The sequence below is a fragment of the Pongo abelii genome, chromosome 2 (assembly GCF_028885655.2).
Source record: "Pongo abelii isolate AG06213 chromosome 2, NHGRI_mPonAbe1-v2.0_pri, whole genome shotgun sequence".
Lineage (NCBI taxonomy): Eukaryota > Metazoa > Chordata > Mammalia > Primates > Hominidae > Pongo > Pongo abelii.
Window position 1 is genome coordinate 96023831 of NC_085928.1, and position 18410 is coordinate 96042240.

General features: G+C 45.6%; 1 protein-coding gene across 2 annotated transcripts; it reads right to left on the reverse strand.

Annotated features, from left to right (window-relative positions):
• Positions 1–228: 228 nt before the first annotated feature.
• RPP14 (ribonuclease P/MRP subunit p14) lies at positions 229–14112 on the reverse strand. 2 transcript variants are annotated; one of them, XM_009238854.4, is made up of 6 exons: positions 13940–14112; positions 9971–10068; positions 9790–9874; positions 3843–3919; positions 3441–3519; positions 229–2993 (listed from the first exon to the last, which is right to left on the reverse strand). In XM_009238854.4, exons 2-6 carry the CDS (start codon positions 10045–10047, stop codon positions 2937–2939), a joined length of 375 nt encoding a protein of 124 aa, XP_009237129.1. In that variant the 5' UTR covers positions 10048–10068; positions 13940–14112; the 3' UTR covers positions 229–2936.
• Between the last annotated feature and the right edge of the window lie 4298 nt (positions 14113–18410).

The window sequence follows — 18410 nt, forward strand, 5'->3', positions numbered from 1 at the left end:
AGGAGGCTGAGGCAGGAGAATGGCCTGAACCCAGGAGGAGGAGCTTGCAGTGAGCTGAGATCGCGCCATAGCACTCCAGCCTGGGCAACAGAGCAAGACTCCGTCTCAAAAAAGAAAAAAAAAAAAAAAAAGAATTTAAAACCTGTGCACATAAAAACCTCTTCTATAATGTTCATAACATTATTTTTAACAGCCCAAAAGCGAAAATAATCCAAATATCAACTGATGGATGGGTAAATACAATGGTATATTATTCAGCCATAAAATAAAATGATGTACTGATACATGCTGTTAACATGGATGAACCCTGAAAACACACTATATCAAAGGAGACAGTTCCAAAGGACCATATATTGTATGAACTTACATGAAATGTCCAGAACAGAGAAATCCATAGAGACAGAAAGTAGACTGGTGATTCCTGAGGACTGGAAAGAAATGGATTGACTGCTAATGGGAGGTTCTTTTGGGGGTGATGAAAAATGCTATAAAAAATTGATTTGGTGATGGTTGTACAACTTTGTGGATATTCTGAAAACCACTGAACTGTACACTTTTAAAACGTGAATTTTATGGTATGTGAATTATATCTCAATGTTATTAAAAAATGGGAAACAAAAAAAAAATGGGAAACAAAAGTGTTGGCTGTGTTGGGATGGCCATTTAGTACTAACATGTTAGGCACATCTCCCCTTCAATGACCCCAGCCCCCAAAGTCTTAAGAATTTGGCCTCCATAGTCTTCTTAATATTTATTTCTTACAAGTTTTTTTTTGTTTGTTTTTTTGTTTTTTTACTATAAGCATGTATTACTCATATAATGGGAGGTAAATCCAAATTTTCAAGGAATAATCTGAACTTTTAAAACAGAAACTGTACTTAAGAACACTAATAGAGGTTGGCCGACACCCTGAAAGACTGGTCTGTTACGTTTAACTGTGGGCCAGTCAGCTTCAAACTCAGGAAAACCTCTCACCTCAGTTGCAGGGGAAACGGGCAACAATAATAGTAGCTACTGCTGACAGGCTGGGCCCTGTGCTTAACTCCATCTATCATCTCCACCAACTATCCCACGTGGCATGTGCTACCATTATTTTACAGATCAGACCGTTTACATAACTGAGACCAAGGATGCACATACGCCCCTCCCCTGAAATGCAAGTCTCACTGAAGGTAGACCAAGATGCCACCTTGGTGTAAATAACAAATTACAATAAACTCTGACTCAGATACTGAAGAACAGGGTCTAAAAATATTCATTGATAAAAGGCAGGTGTTCAAAGATGACCCAACTTCTATTTTCGCCTTCAATAATTGTTACACAGTTAAAATACAGTGAGAAGCTGCTTCCACACGGCTATAGGTAGGGCTCTGTTATCCAAATGCAAATCTATCTAGGTCTGAATTTCTAAAAGTAGAATCTTTTTTTTTTTTTGAGGTGGAGTTTTGCTCTTGTCGCCCAGGCTGAAGTGCAGTGGTGTGATTTCGGTTCACTGCAACCTCCCAGGTTCAAGTGATTCTCTTGCCTCAGCCTCCCAAGTAGCTGGAATTACAGGTGCCCGCCACCATGCCCGGTTAGTTTTTGTATTTTTAGTAGAGATGGGGTTTCACATGTTGGCCAAGCTGGTCTTGAACTCCTGACCTCAAGTGATTCGCCTGCTTCAGCCTCCCAAAATGCTGGGATTACAGGCGTGAGCTGCCATGCCTGATTTAAAAGTAGAGTCTTTAGATAAATAAACTTCCCAATACTTTTTTCTTTTTTGAGACAGGGTCTCGCTCTGTCACCCAGGCTACAGTGCAGTGGTGCGATCTCAGCTTCTCACCATAACCTCCAGCTCTGGGGCCCAAGCAATTCTCCCACCTCAGCCTCCCGAGCAACTGGGACTACAGGGCCAAGTCACCAAGCACAGCTAGCTGCATTTTTTTTTTTTTTGGTAGAGATGGGGTTTCACCATGTTGGCCAGGCTGGTCTTGGACTCCTGACCTCAAGTGATTCACCTGCCGCAGCCTCCCAAAGTGTCAGGATTACAGGCATGAGCCACCGGGTCCAGCCTACTTCTTGAATCAAAAAACAAAAAACAAACGAACAAAAAACCCAGGCAGATAATGAAATCCTGCATACACTCAAGTCTGCATGAAGCATAAGGCCAAACTGGAAAGTGGGCATTTGAACAACCCTCTTCCTGCTCCCTTCCCCTAACTAAGATGGGCTTCTGGGCCTATCAACCCATTCTTTGGTGAAGAGCAGCAATTCCCCAGAGGCTCTTTAACAACAGCATTGGTGTTTAAGGCTGCATCTTTAAAACATGTATTTCAGGATTTGGGAGCTTCTGGAACCATAACTTTAACCCAGCCTTCCATAACAGTCTTTTTACTTTCTATTACAGAACATGACACTGCAATAATAGCAATGAACCGCTTCAGCTTTTTCACTTCTGCAGAAGCTAAAACAACTTCTCCAATATACAAAGGGGCTGGAAAGCTAATTTCCTGGGAAAGAAATACACAGCCTGGCCCTGGCATTTTAGTTCCCAGGAGAGCTGAGATAAGTCCGTTGATCAAAACTCCATGTACAATTGTATTTCCAAACTTGGTGTGTTTTGCAAAGTCTTCATTCAAATGCAAAGGATTGACATCCCCTGTTAATTCTGAGAAGGTAGCCACATCCGTCTGTGTGAAGGCCCTCCTAAGTTCAGCGCGGTCTCCAACTTTGATGTGCATATGCTGAAAGTGCTGCAGGGTCAGCACTGGCAGGTTCAGGCAGACTGTCCTCCGAAGCCCACCCCACCAAAGATGATGGCTGGAAATTAATGGGAACATCTTCAGCACCCTCAAATTTCATCAAGAGCTTTTAGCCTGCTTCAGTCTTCAAACATGCAGGCACCAAAAAATAAATCTGAGAGTGGACGAATGTTTCCAAAATGGAAGACTATTCATTCAATCCAATACTAGTTCCCTACTATTACCAGATAACGCAAGGAGAAATGGAGAAACCTACAAGAGAAAGAAAAAGGTTAAGGCATCGGGAGAAACCACACTGAAGCACAGGGCAATGGGGAAACATGCCCAGTTTTATAGGATAAACAAAGCTGATGCAGGAGCATTTTACAGAGCATCCCGAGAGGAAGCCTTTGATAACAAGTGGTCATATCTCAAAAAGAGCATACCAACATATAACACACAAGGCATTAAGCGTTAAATAAAAAAAAGTAAGCCTTAACCACAGGGTTGCAAGTTTTATCCCAAAACATCTCCCACAGAATTTAAAATCTAAGTGCTCTGTCTCACATTTTTGGAAACAATCAAGTCCTTTATTTTCCTCTACTTAGATCATTTTAACCATATTACATTTATGCAAGCACAAAAATGAGTTGTGTATGTTAAGAAGCAGTTGACCCATCACTCAGTCTTGTTTGGAATATGTGAGGGAATAGTCTTTACCTGAATCACCCGGAAAGCACATTTTTTGCCTTTATAGGATCCTAACAGGGTCAAAGAGCTCCACAATTTGACAAGACCACTGCAGAAAGATCAAGAAAATACACAGTGTGTCATAGGCAGAGAACAAAATGAACCTCAACTAAGGTTTCTAAAATATTCACTTCTGACTTTGCAACTATAACCATCAATGGGAAAACTACAGCTGCAACCAAATTGTAAGTTTTGCCCTCTCTAGAGTACAAGTTTCTGGTGGATGAATGTTCATATTCATCCCAGTTTAAATTCCCAAAAGCTGCTCAGAGTTCACAACAAAAAAATTATTCTCATTCTCAGAAGAGAGCATTTTTGCTCCATCGGTCTCTCTGCCCTGTTATACTAGAAATTTCCCACTCTCTGTCATACCTGCTACATATTCTCAAGATAGCTGACAAGGTCTTCTCTTCATAGGTTAGGATGTCCAAAGGTAAGGCGGCATCAACCTGCATATGGAATAATGCTATTAGCAGGCTATTCTCACCATTATTCTTGAATGCTTGTCAACTTTTGACAACAAATGAGTTTTGAGCTTTTCTCCTCCACAAAAGCAGTATTTTATTTAATGGTGCTGGCGCTTTAGTTGCCTACTTACAGCTCCCCCTGCCTAAAATGTTCTGCCTACACCTCTTCTTTTGGCTGATGTCCCTCATCCTTTGAGCCTTCATTTAAATTGTTCCTTGACTGATCTTCAAGATGAGACAAAGTCAGCTTGCTATGTTCTTTCTTGTACAGGACACCATACTTTCTCTTTCATAATTCCCTTTATTCTTGTCACTAATTGTCTAACATGTTTTCCTACTACAAGAACCAAGACATTAGTCCATGTGGCAGAGGCCATGTCTGTTTGTTTGCAGCTATATGAACCCCAGGAACGAGGTTTTCTACCTGACACACAGGGATATTTTTAAAAAAAATTTTGTATTTAAAAAAATTATAGACTCACAAGAGATCATAAAGAAATGTACAGGGATTGGCCGGGCACAGTGGCTCACGCCTGTAATCCCAGCACTTTGGGAAGCCAAGGAGGGCGGATCACCTGAGGTCGGGAGTTTGAGACCAGCCTGATCAACACGGAGAAACCCCATTTTTACTAAAAATACAAAATTAGCCGGGTGTGGTGGTGCATGCCTGTAATCCCAGCTACTTGCAAGGCTGAGGCAGGAGAATCGCTTGAACCTGGGAGGCGCAGGATGCGGTGAGCCAAGATCGTGGCATTGCACTCCAGCCTGGGCAAGAAGAGCGAAACTCTGTTTCAAAAATAAATAAATAAATAAAAAAGAAATGTACAGGGAGGTTCCATGCACTCTTCATCCAGCCTCCCACAATGTCAATGTCTTGCATAACTACAGTACAGTAGCAAAACTAGAAAACTGGTATTGGTACCATCCAGAGGTTATTCAGATTTTACCAATTGTATGTCTACTCATATTTATACCTGTGTGTGGCTCTATGTAATTTTCCCACATAGGTAGCTTCATATAACTACCACCACAATCAATGATAAAGAACTGTACCATCATAAGACTCCCTTATTCTACCCTTTACAGCCACACCCACCCCTCCTCCCCTACTCCTCACCCCAGCAACCACTAACCTTTCTCCAGATTATATATAGTATTTCAAGAGGTCTTCTATAAATGGAAACACCCAGTATGTCATGTTTTGGGATTGGCTTTTTTTTGCTCAGCATAATTCTCTGGAGATTCATCCATATTGTGTCTAATAGGTCATTCCTTTTCATTGTCAAGTATATTCCATATTAGGAATGTACCATAGTTTATTCACCCATTGAAGGATATATAGGGTATTTTCAGTTTCATTGTCACTAAAAATAAAGCTGCTATGAATATTCATGTACAGGCTTTTGTACGAACTTAAGTTTTCAGTCTTCTGGAACAGATGCCCAGGAGTGCTAATGCTGGGTTCTATGGCAGATGCACGTTTAGTTTGTTAAAGATACTGCTGGCCGGGCGTGGTGGTTCACACCTGTAATCACACACTTTGGGAGGCCGAGGCAGGTGGATCACAAGGTCAAGAAATCAAGACCATCCTGGTCAACATGGTGAAACCCCGTCTCCACTAAAAATACAAAAAAATTAGCTGGGTGTGGTGGTGTGCGCCTGTAGTCCTAGCTACTTGGGAGGCTGAGGCAGGAGAATCGCCTGAACCCGGGAGGCTGAGGTTGCAGTGAGCCAAGATTGCGCCACTGCACTCCAGCCTGGTGACAGAGCAGATCTCAAAAAAAAAAAAAAAAAAAAAAGATACTGCCAAACTATGTTCCAGAGTGGCTGCACCATTTTACATACTCACTGTAGTGTATGAGTGATCCAGTTTCTTCGCATTCTTGCTAGCGCTTAGTGTTGTCATTTTTTATTTCAGTCATTCTGCTAGGTACACAGTGGTATCTCGTGTCATTAATGTGCATTTCCCTAATGGCTGATGTTAAACATCTTTCCATGTGCTTCTTTGCCAACCATACATTCTCTTTAGTAAAATGTCTGTTAATGTTTTTACCCATTTTCTAATTGAATTGTTTGGCTGAGTTTTGATACTTCTTTTTTATTATTACTATTATTTTTTTGAGACAGAGTCTCGCTCTGTCACCCTGGCTGGAGTGCAGTGGCGTGATCTCGGCTCACTGCAACCTCCGCCTCCCAGGTTCAAGTGGTTCCCCTGCCTTAACCTCCCGAGTAGCTGGGGTTACAGGCATGTGCCACCATGCCCGGCTAGTTTTTATAGTTTTAGCAGAGACAGGGTTTTGCCATGTTGGCCAGGATGGTCTCGAACTCCTGACCTCAGGCAATCAACCCACCTCGGCCTCCCAAAGTGCTGGGATTACAGGCATGAACCACCACGCCCCATGTGTTATTATTTTTGAGACGGTCTTGTTCTGTTGACCAGGCTGCAGTGCAGTGGTGCAATTATAGTTCACCACAGCCAGCCTCAAACTCCTGGCCTCAAGCAATCTTCCTGCCCTGGCTTCCCAAAGGGTTGGGATTACGGGCGTGAGCCACTGCACCAGGCCAAATGTCATTTATATGTTCTAGACACTATAGTCCTTTGTTGGATACGTGGTTTACAAATATTTTCCCCCAGTGTGTAATTCATCTTTTCATCCTTTCCCACCCCTAACCCCAGCCATGGTGGTGTGATTACCACTCATTGCAACCTTGAGCTCTTGGGCTCAAGCAATCCTCTCACCTCAGCCTCCTGACTAGTTGGGACTATCAGTGCACACCACCACGCCCAGCTCAATTTTTCAAATTGTTTTGTAGAGATGGGGTTTCACCAGATACCCAGGCTGGTCTGGAACTCCTGGGCTCAAGTGATCCACCCGCTTGGCCTCTCAAAGTGGTGGGATTACAGCTGTGAGCCACTGCACCTGGCCCTTTCATCCTCTTAAGAGTCTTTTGCAGAGTAAAAGTTTTAAATTTTGATGAGGTACTTAGCATATTTTGATTTGACAGACTATATAAATCACAAAATAATTTCCTGAGCATCCTGTCTTCTCTCAACTTCTGAAACTCTACTTCTCTACTTCCGCTCTCAAAGTTGCTTAAAATGCTGGTCTATGACAAAATAATGAGTTGAATCAGAATATAAACCAATAGTATCATTAATCACCATGTTTAGTTCAGTTCATCTTTTTTTCATGAGGAGCCTTTTTTTTTGAGACGGAGTCTCGCTCTGTCACCCAGGCTGGAGTGCAGTCGCACAATCTCAGCTCACTGCAAGCTCCACCTCCCGGGTTCATGCCATTCCCCTGCCTCAGCCTCCCGAGTAGCTGGGACTACAGGTGCCCGCCACTGCGCCCAGCTAATTTTTTGTGTTTTTAGTAGAGACGGGGTTTCACCGTGTTAGCCAGGATGGTCTCGATCTCCTGACCTTGGGATCTGCTCGCCTCGGCCTCCCAAAGTGCTGGGATTACAGGCGTGAGCTACCGCGCCCAGCCCTTTTTTTTTTTTTGAGACGAAGTCTTGCTCTGTTACCCAGGCTGGAATGCAGTGGCGTGATCTCTGCTCACTGCAACCTCTGCCTCCCAGGTTCAAGCAATTCTCCTGCCTCAGCCTTCCAAGTAGCTGGGACTACAGGCGTGCGCCACCACGCCCAGCTAATTTTTGTATTTTCAGTAGAGAAAGGGTTTCACCATGTTGGCCAAGCTAGTCTCAAACTCCTGACCGTAAGTGATCTGCTCGTCTCAGCCTCCCGAAGAGCTGGGATTACAGGAGTGAGCCACTGCGCCTGGCCCATAAGGAGACTTTCTCATTAAAAGTGGTTCTGCTGCAAATTCCTTATCTCTTCAAGATGGTCAAAGAGTTTGCAGGTTGCCAGTCTAGGCCACACTTTGAGTAGCACTGTGCTACAACAAACATTTGTCTAATGTGTTCCTTGTCAAACAGAAGGCATATTAGAATAAACCCAACAAAATTCATCACTTCTGAAAGTTTACTTCTGCAATTTCAAAGACAGTTTTAAAATAATCTCGAGGGGAATACAAAAATTAGCTGGGCATGGTGGCAGGCACCTGTAGTCCCAGCTACTCGGGAGGCTGAGGCAGGAGAATCACTTGAATCCGGGAGGGGCAGGGGGGGCGGAGGCTGTGCCACTGCACTCCAGCCTGGGTGACAGAGTGAGACTCTGTCTCAAAAAATAAATAAATAAAAATAAAATAAAATAATCTCTAGGGGAACCCTCATACACTACTGGGAGGAATGTAAATGTACAACCACTGTGGAGAGCAGTATGGAGGTTTCCCAAAAAACTAAAAATAGGTCAGGTGCAGTGGCTCATGTCTGTAATCCCAGTGCTTTGGGAAGCCAAAGCAGGAGGACTGCTTGAGTCCAGGAGCCTGGGCAACAAAGTGAGACTTCGTCTCTACAAGTAAAAAAAATTGGCGTGGTGGCACACGCCTGTGGTCCCAGCTACTTGGGATACTGAGGTGGGAGAATCACTTGAGCTTGGGCGGTTGAGGCTGTAGTGAGCCATGACCATGCCACTGCACTCCACCCTGGGCATCATGGCAAGACTTCATCTCAAAAACAAAAAACAAAAGAAACTAAACTAAAAATAGAATACCATTTAATCCAGCAAGTCTACTACTGAGCATAAATCCAAGAGAAAGGAAATCAATTCAAAAGACATGTGCAGCTGGGCGTAGTGGCTCATGCTGTCATCCCAGCACTTTGGGAGGCCAAGGCGGGAAAAAAAAAAAAAAGACATATGCACTCTCATATTTATTGCAGTACTATTCCCAATAGCCAAAATATAGAACTTAAGTGCCCATCAATGGATTAAAAAAAAAAAAAGTGGTATATATTACAATGGAATATTATTCAGCCATAAAAAAGAATGAAATTCTGTCATTTGCAGCACCATGAATAGAACTGAAGGCCATTTTGTTAAGTGAAGCCAGCCAGGCACAGAAAGACAACTGTTGCATGTTCTCACTCATATGTGAGAGCTAAAAAAGCAGATCTCGCCAGGCACCGTGGCTCACGCCTGTAATCCCAGCACTCTGGGAGCCCAAGGCGCGTGGATCACCTGAGGTCAGGAGTTCAAGACCAGCCTGGCCAACATGACGAAACCCTGTCTCTAGTAAAAACACAAAAATTAGCTGGGCATGGTAGCATGTGCCTGTAATTTCAGCTACCAGGGGGGCTAAGGCAGGAGATCCCTTGAATCTGGGAGGCAGAGGCTGCAGTGAGCCGAAAATGTGCCATTGCACTCCAGCCTGGGCAATAAAGCAAGACTCCATCTCAAAAATAAAGTAGATTTCATGAGGATAGAAAGTAGATTGGTGATTACCAGAGGATGGGAAGGATAGGAGGGTAGAGAGGATGAAGGGGGAAAAAATGGAATACAAATGTGTTTATTACAATAAATGAATAAAAATTTTAAAATACAGAGTTGTATAATTTAAATTTTTTTATGTTTGAAAAGCATTCTTTCTGGATTTTTTTTTTTTTTTTTTTTTTTGAGACAGAGTCTCGCTCTGTTGCCAGGCTGGAGTGCAGTGGCGCCATCTCGGCTCGCTGCAACCTCTGCCTCCCGGGTTCAAGCAATTATCCTGCCTCAGCCTCCAGAGTAGCTGGGATTATAGGTGCCTGCCACCACACCCGGTTTATTTTTGCATTTTTAGTAGAGATGGGGTTTCACCATGTTGGCCAGGATGGTCTCGATCTCTTGACCTCATGATCTGCCCACCTCGGCCTCCAAAGTGCTGGGATTACAGGCGTGAGCCACCGCGCCCGGCCTCTTTCTGTATTTCTTACAAAGATCTTTGGAATGTTCAATCTACCAAGTGATTCCATACCTCCCCAAACAGGTCCTTCACAGCAGAAATAAGCAGCTGTTTGAACTGTGCAGCATTCAGTCCAACTCCACAATCTTGAAATTCTCTAAAAAAAGTGGAAAAAAAAACATATTAAATTTCATTCTATTCAGATTCATGTTAGAAAAGTAATCTAAAATAGAACTTAGGAAACTAAACTTACAGGCAGACTTTCATGTAGTGGTACTCGGAAGGGTTTTTGTAAACTACTCTTTCATATGTGGCAGCAGGGGCAGGCATCTTTTCCAGTGCTGATCACACCTACAAGTAAGTCGAGAGGGCTAGAAATGACCAATGCACATGCTATTTTTCACAATTTTGATGAGAATTTGGCCTATTTGTTTTTGTTTGTTTGTTTGTTTTAAGGCAGGGTCTCACCCTGTCACCTAGGCTGAAGTGCAGTGGTGCAATCAGAGTTCACTGCAGCCTCCACCTCAGGCTCTCCAGGCTCAGGTGATCCTCCTGCCTCAGACTCCTGAGTAGCTGGGAGTATAGGCACGTGCCACCACATCCAGCAAATTTTTGTATTTTTTGTAGAGACAGGGTTTCACCATGTTGCCCAGGCTGGTTTCAAACTCCTGGGCTCAAGCTATTTGCCCATCTCAGCCTCCCAAAGTGCTGGGATTACAAGTGTGAGCCACCAGGCCCTGCCTTCCTGTTATTTATTTTTTTTGGAGAAGGAGTCTTGCTCTGTCGCCCAGGCTGGAGTGCAGTGGTGCAATCTTGGCTCACTGCAACCTCCGCCTCCCGGATTCAAGCAATTCTCCCGCCTCAGCCTCCTGAGTAGCTGGGATTATAGGCATGTGCTACCACGCCCGGCTAACTTTTTTGTATTTTTAGTAGACACAGGGTTTCACCATATTGGTCAGGCTGGTCTCGAACTCCTGACCTTGTGATACACCCGCCTCGGCCTCCCAAAGTGCCAGTATTACAGGCGTGAGCCACCGTGCCCAGCCTCCTGTTTGGTTTTTAAGACTTCTGAGCACAGTAACTCATCTAATTCTGATCAAACTAAGGTTACCCCTACGAATACAAAATAAGTTTCTATATTCTGTATATGCCAAATCACTGTACTCTTACTTAAAACATAACAACATAATTTTGGCTAACAATTTTCCTTATGAGCACACAGCTCTTTGCTAAACATTTCACATCCCTTAGCTTGTCTTCAAAATGCTCCTGAGGTAAGAGATATTATTATTCCCATTTTCGAGAAGATGACACAGAGGTTTAGTAAACGTAGGTAACATCTGTCCAAGGGTGCCCAGAGATTCCAACCACTCTGAGCCCGCTCAAGACCAGTTATGATGCCTCTTTATCCAAAGAAAAAGAAAAGGCATAAAGGAGTAAAATCTAAGATTTGAAGGTCCTCTTCTTGTTTACTCTCAGTCAACACAGAACACAAAGAGAAGAATGGGGGATGGTCGTTCTGCCATCTCCTCCCATCCCGGGTCTGCCTGCTCTCAGTCCCAAAGCTAGGTCTGTGCAAGACTATCTGTGAACGACTGAGCTTAAACAGCACAGGGGTTGAGAAGAGGGATTCCTGGAAGGGGCACTCCATGCAGCTTCTAAAAGGACTGAACTTTCAAGAACGTAGAACATGCTCATCTCTCTGTAGACAGTTCCTTTCTTTGGCTCCATGCCAACCTTGCTCTCCCTCTGGATAGGTCCTATTCATCCTTCAATTTTCAGTTTAAATACCACCTCTTCATGAAGGTCTTCTCTGACACCCTGCTCTAAGTTAAGCCCCCATGTTATGCAATCTCTTAACATTGTCTATTTGTTTACCCACTACAGGGACCAGGAAGCTGAGGCCCAATCAAGGAAAGGGACTTATCCAAGGTCACAGAGCTATGGACCAGCATTTCAAAACCACTCTGGGTTAGACCCAGTTCTAACCACTCCCAGATGATGACCTCTGGAGAAAAGAAGTCAGGGTCAAGGAGCTACATCTACCAATCCATTCAACAAACATTAATACTTTGGGGCCTGGCGTGGTGCTCATGCCTGTAATCTCAACAGTTTGGGAGGCCAGGAGTTTGAGACCAGCCTGGGAAACAGTGAGACCCTGTCACTAAAAAAAAAAAACTTAAATTAGCCAGGCATGGTAGTGTGTGCCTGTAGTCCCAGCTACTCCAGGTGCTGAGGTGGGAGGATAGCTTGAGTCTGGGAGGTTAAAGATACAGCGCACTGTGATTGTACCACTGCACTCCAGCCTGGGTGACAGAGCATGACCCTGTCTCCAAAACAAACAAACAAAAAATACTGTAATACTATGACACAAAGTAGGTATTCAAATGAGGGAAAAGTGATAGTGGTAGGCCTATATATTCAAAAGAATCCTTGGTTTCAGGACAGCGGCAACAGTTACCTGATGCTTCTTTCCCAGTCACTAGAGTCTCCCCTAACTAGAAGGGCAGGGAGAACAAGAAACCTCATCTGTTTCTTTCATTGCTTGGCACATATATGTTTTTTAGTGTTACTGCCTTGATGGAGCTGGCTGCCTAAAGTAGGGGAGTGAAATTAGGCCCAGGGCTTAGATGCCAGTAAAACGAAGACTTACACAACATTCACGAGATGGACAGCGGTGATGGCTGCACAGCGTTGTGAATGTACTCAATGCCACTTACGATAAATTTTATGTCACGTATTTTTTGCAATTAAAAAAAAAAAAAAAAAAAGACTTACAAATGACAGCACTGCCCTCTGCAGGCTGTTCTGAGATTAAAGGAGAGGATGCCTGGGAAATTATTTTGTACAGACTGGTATTAAATATGTTCACCAGGCTCTCCACAGATGTGGGCTCACTAAGTCACTGTCATCGGCATCTTTAAAGTCAGTCTTGTTGTTTGTTTTGAGATAGAGTCTCACTCTGTCGCCCAGGCTGGAGTGCTTCGGGTCGAAGCAATTCTCGTTCCTTAGCCTCCTAAGTAGCTGGGATTACAGGCGTACGTCATAACGCCCGGCTAACTTTTGTATTTTTAGTACAAATGGGGTTTCGCCATGTTGGCCCAGGCTGGTCTCGAACTCCTGGCGTCAAGTGATCCGCCGACCTCGGCCCCCTCAAAGTGCTGGGATTACAGGCATGAGCCACCGCGCCTGGCCTAAAGTCAAGTCTTTTTTAGTGGCGGCGCAGGGATGCTCCTAATCTGACCTATTAGTAATAAATCTTTGATTCCCCCTACTCCCCCGCTTCTCCATCCCCACGGCGGCCAGAGAGTCTATTAACACCTACTCAAGCTACATCATTCCTCTGCTCAAAATCTTGCTGTGGTTCCCGTTTTATCCAGAGTAAGGCCAAAGTCCTTAGAGCAGCCTGCAAGGCTCTGCCTCATCTGCAGGGTTGCTCCCTCTACACCTCTGACTTCATGTCCTGCCATTCTCCCTCCGCTCAATCCCCACCACCACACAGGCCCAGCCTAGCTCTTTCTCACGCGCCAGTCTCGCTCCCACCCCTGGGCCTCGGCTCTAGCTTTTCCCCATGCTGGGAAAGACGTTCCTCCAGGCAGCCACCGGGCTCACACCCTTGCCTCCTTCCTGGCTTAGCTCAAATCTCAATCGGTTTGGCCCAGTGCCCTTCTCGGCTAACACCGCACCCCACCCCCATGCCCCGTCCCTGCTTTTTTCTTCGTAGCATTTGCCTTTTTCTATGACAATTATGTAACCCGTTTATCTTTATCTGTACTTCCCCTCCCCATCCCAACAAAAGTTCACTCCAAGAATCTTGCTATCTTGTTCACTGCTGTTTCCCAAGGCCCTAAAACACTGGGTCGTGCACAGCGGGCGTGCAACGTACAGTTTTTGGACTAAATCAATCACTTTAAAAAGCTCAATTTCCCTACTGTTGAGCACTTGGGTGGCTTTCAATATTTTTCAACAACCACTATTTAGCGTTCACCTCGCGCCGGGCGCATGGAGCGCGCTCAGCAGACGGTTCCGAAGTCTCGCCCGGGCCTCTCGGCCGCGTTCTGCAGCCGAGACCCTACGCGGCGCCGTACGGAAGCCATCAGCGCCCCGGGCCGGAGAGGACAAGCTGCCCAAGGCGCACCGCCCGCCCCGCGCATGCGCCCGGGGCGCGGCCAACTGAGACGGCTTCCGAACAACCGCCGCTCTTTGGAGGGCTTCCACCTACCCACTCTTCGTCGGACTAGCCTGTCGCCTGCCCAGACTCCTATTCGCTGCAAGGACCCGCCAAGGCTTGGGGCTCCCCGGCAGCAGCCAGAGCTGGGCCCGAGAAACTCCTGGTGTCTTTACGTTTGGCTTCTCCTCGTCCCGCCCCACGAAGCGTGACGCCCAGGCGGATATGACGTCAACGCGCGGCGTCTTCCTAAGGACCCAGGCGCGAATCCTGATCCGGAGCTGAGAGCGGCCGAGCTCAGCGCCGTCTGGTGTCCACTCCGGGAAAGCCGTGTGTGCAATTTGCTTGGGGTGCGATTTAGGGCGTGTTTATTCCGCCCTGGACGGTGCTTCATAGTTATCCATTTCTTCATGCATTCATTCATTCATTCATTCAACAATTTCTTTGTTGTTTTTTTGAGACAGTTTCACTCTGTCGCCCAGGCTGAAATGCATTGGCGCGATCTGGCTCACTGCTACCTCTGCCTCCAGGGCTCAAGCGATTCTCCCACCTCAGCCTCCTGAGTAGCTAGGACTACAGGTATGCTCCACCATGGCTGGCTAATTTTTGTATTTTTAGTACAGACAGGGTTTCACCATGTTGGCCAGGCTGGTCTCGAACTCCTGGCCTCAAGTGATCTGCCTACCTTGGCCTCCCAAAGTGCTGGGATTACAGATGTGAGCAACTGCGCCCGAGTCATTCTACACATTTTTAAAATTATATTATAATTTATTTATTGAGATGGAGTCTCGCTCTGTCACCCAGGCTGGAGTGCAGTGATGCGATCTCGGCTCACTGCAACCTCTGCCTCCCTTCAAGTGATTCTTCTGCCTCAGCCTCCCAAGTAGCTGGGACTACAGGCATGCACCACCATGCCCAGCTAATTTTTGTATTTTTAGTAGAGACAAGGTTTCACCATGTTGGCCATGATGGTCTCGATCTCTTGACCTCGTGATCTGCCCACCTCAGCCTCCCAAAGTGTTGGGATTACAGGCGTGAGCCACCGCGCCTGGCCTAATTTTTGTATTTTTAGTAGAGACGGGGTTTCGCCATGTTGGACAAGTAGGTCTCAAACTCCTGACTTCAGGCAATCCACCCACCTCGCCTCCCAAAGTGCTGGGATTACAGACGTGAGCCACCGCGCCCAGCCTACAAATTTATATCTAGCATCTCCTCTCCTCAAGATCTATGTCAAGCACTCCCCAAAGATAGGACCCACTCTCAGTGTCCCTTGTGACTCCCAGCACATAGTAGGTGTTCTATCTAGGCCGTCCTGAAAAGACCCACAAAGTAAAGACTTACTTTGTGCTAGGCACTGTGCAAAATATTTTACATATGTTATCTCATGGAACCCTCACACAATGCTGAGATGGCTATTACTATGATCATTGCCATTTTAGAGGTAGAAACTGAGGCACAGGCCAGCCGCAGTGGCTCATGCCTGTAATTCCAGCACTTTGGGAGGCCGAGGAGGGCAGATCACTTGAGGCCATAAATTCAAGACCAGCCTGGCCAGCATGGTGAGACCCCCATCTCTACTAAAAATACAAAAATTAGCTGGGCACAGTGGCACACACCTGTAATCCCAGTTACTCGGGAGGCTGAAGCAGGAGAATTGCTTGAACCTGGGAGGTAGAGGTTGCAGTAGGCCGAGATCACACCACTGCACTCCAGCCTGGCAACAGAAAAAGAAACTGAGGCACAGAGAGACTAAGTTATTTGCTCAAGATCACAGTTATAAGCAGTGGCATGGGCTGTCTGATTCTAGCCAGTGCTCTCCATACTGCACTGTATTACCACCAATTGAGGGGCTGCAGTGGGAAGGGAACCTTTAGTGTAACCCCCATGAGGATGGGGCCTTGTCTGTGTTTCTCACCACTGCATCCCAGTTCCTGGTACCCAATGGTGACCCAACATCTATTTACTGAAGGCATTTGTTCATAAATGGATGTGCTGGTTTTGCTTGGGTTGAGGGGCAAAGGGTTGCCTTGCACAGGACAGTTGAGTCAGCGGGGATCTCCTTCCTCAACTATTTTCTCAAAATCCCACTGTGTTGTTTCCAGAAGCTTCAGTCCTCAACCTTGGCCATGCTCTCCAGTTCTGTGGTTCCTACTTTCTTCTTCCTTCAGAGGAGACAGAGCTTGTTCCAGATGTGGGAAGAGGTGGAGAAAGCAAACACAGACCCCACAGACCCCGGTATTATCTTTCTCAAAGCAGCTTGATTTCAGAAGCTGCCAGAACTTGCTTCAAATGCATCCTCTGCCACTTTCCTACCTCCCTCATCTGTCACATGGAGAGATTATTAGCATCTACCTCACAGAGTTGAGGGAAAAAGAGTTGATGGTATAAAGTGTCTGGCACCCCAGGAAACCCTCAGTAGTAGGAGAGGGTTCCTGTAAGCCAGCTGCCTGGCAAATGTATCCTGCCAGGTGGCCCAGGAAAACCAGAGCAATTCCTGCATTTTGAACTTCAAAGAACAATAGATAATTTTCACCCTGCTGCAACAAACCCCGAAAATGAAGTGTCTTCCCAGTTGCCTGAATTCTCTCATGCTGTCTTATTAATTCAGAGCGGAGGATAAAAGAGATGCCTTTGAATGATAAAGATAAAAAACTTTTGTTTTTTGGCTGGGTGTGGTGGCTCAGGCCTGTAATCCAGCACTTTAGGAGGCCGAGGTGGGCAGAACACCTGAGATCAGAAGTTCAAGACCAGCGTGGCCAACATGGCGAAACCTTGTCTCTACTAAAAATACAAAAATTAGCTGGGTGTGATGGTGCGCACCCGTAATCCCAGCTACTCGGACGGCTGAGGCAGGAGAATTGCCTGAGCCCAGGAGGCAGAGGTTGCAGTAAGCTGAGATCACGCCACTGCACTCTAGCTGAGATGACAGAGCGAGACTCTGCCAAAAAACAAAACAAAACAAAAAACAAAAAAAAAACTTTTGTTTTTCAACTAAATTTTATATAAAAAAATTGTTTTTGGACAGTGTCTCACTGTCACCCAGACTGTAGTACAATAATGTGATCATGGGTCACTGCAGCCTCAACCTCCCAGGCTCAACCGATCCTCCCACCCCAGCCTCCCAAGTAGCTGGGACTACAGGTGCATGCCACCATGGCCAGCTAATTTTTAATGTTTTTGTAGAAACAGGGTCTCACCATGTTGCTCAGGCTGGTCTTGAACTCCTAGGCTCAAGCGATCCTTCTGCGTTGGCCTCCCAAAATGCTGGGATTACAGGTGTGAGGCACCGCACCATGCCTAAATTTTATCTTCTGAATAGGTACTGTAGGCTTACAGCATACATTTCAAATGACAGAAAGGGATAAATATTAAAAAGTGATTCTCCCTTCCACCTCTTCCCCTGTCAGCCTCTCCCCTCTCCAGGAACAACAACTAGTATGAGTTTTTAAAGTGTCCCCTGAAAAATATGATATGGGGGCTTTTACCTCTTGATGATGTATCTAAAATTGCTCTAAATCAAAACACACAAGGCTGCCTCAGTCTTTCTTTCTTTGTTTTTGGAGACAGGGTCTCACTCTGTGGTCCAGGCTGGAGTACAGTGGTGCAAACATAGGTCACTGCAGCCTCAAACTCCTGGGCTCAAGTGATCCTCCTACCTCAGCCTCCAGAGGAGCTGGGACTACAGGCATGTGTCACCACACATGGCTAATTTTTTTTATTTTTATTTTTAGAGAGGGGATCTTGCTATGTTGCCCAGGTTAGCTGCCTCAGTCTTTATGAAAGTTACCCTGTACTGCATTGGGTGGAGCCAGTTAGTTCTTAAGAGGACCATTTCAGGCACCCTCTGTGTTTCAGAGCAAAGTTGTTGGGGTCGGTCTCTATTTTATGTTCCTGAAAGGTACGGCAGCCAAGAATGAGTTAAGTCCACACTTCCCCTCTGCTGTGTGGCTCCCCTCACTGCCTTACTTATTGGTGCCAAATGGATTTTTCTAAAGCTGAGGAGCTTTCTCAACTTGGGGAAGAAAAAGCAAGAGAGAGGGGTCCAAGTGAGATTTCAGTCCCCCTGTTCTCCATTGATTTAATGGAAAACATACCCCCTTATGTCAGCAGATTGTGGAGATAGGACAAAGGAAGTGAAAATGATCAGAAGTTAAAACCTATGGAACTGTAGCCATTGTTTCTGTTTAGAGAACAAGATCACGTAGTTTAGGGAGATTTGCTAAGTACCAGATAACTTGCTCACATTATTCCATCAACCATGCAATGTCACTATTATTACCACTTTTCACAGATGAAGAAAATGAAGCTAAGTCATTTATCTAAGGTGGTGAGAGGCTCCAGGGCCTAAGAAGCTGCATTCCATCCCTCCCATGTGGAAGACCAGGCTGGGAGCTGCTCCTTTGAGGCAACTCAAGCGTCATCTCCAAACAAGAAACTCTGAAAAGCAGGCAGTGCTTTAGAATCCCTAGAAGCCAAGCCTGAGAGAGAGACCCTCACGGAAGTGATTTACTGGGAGATGGCCCCC

What these genes read in the sequence shown, in the direction of transcription:
- RPP14 (XM_009238854.4), bottom strand. Translation starts at nt 10,047, where the DNA reads ATGCCTGCCCCTGCTGCCACATATGAAAGAGTAGTTTACAAAAACCCT. An exon ending in TGAAGGACCTGTTTGGGGAG is followed by an intron (nt 3,920 to 9,789) that starts GTATGGAATCAC and finishes TTCCATATGCAG; the next exon opens with GTTGATGCCGCCTTACCTTT. An exon ending in GTGCTTTCCGGGTGATTCAG is followed by an intron (nt 2,994 to 3,440) that starts GTAAAGACTATT and finishes TTTCTCTTGTAG; the next exon opens with GTTTCTCCATTTCTCCTTGC.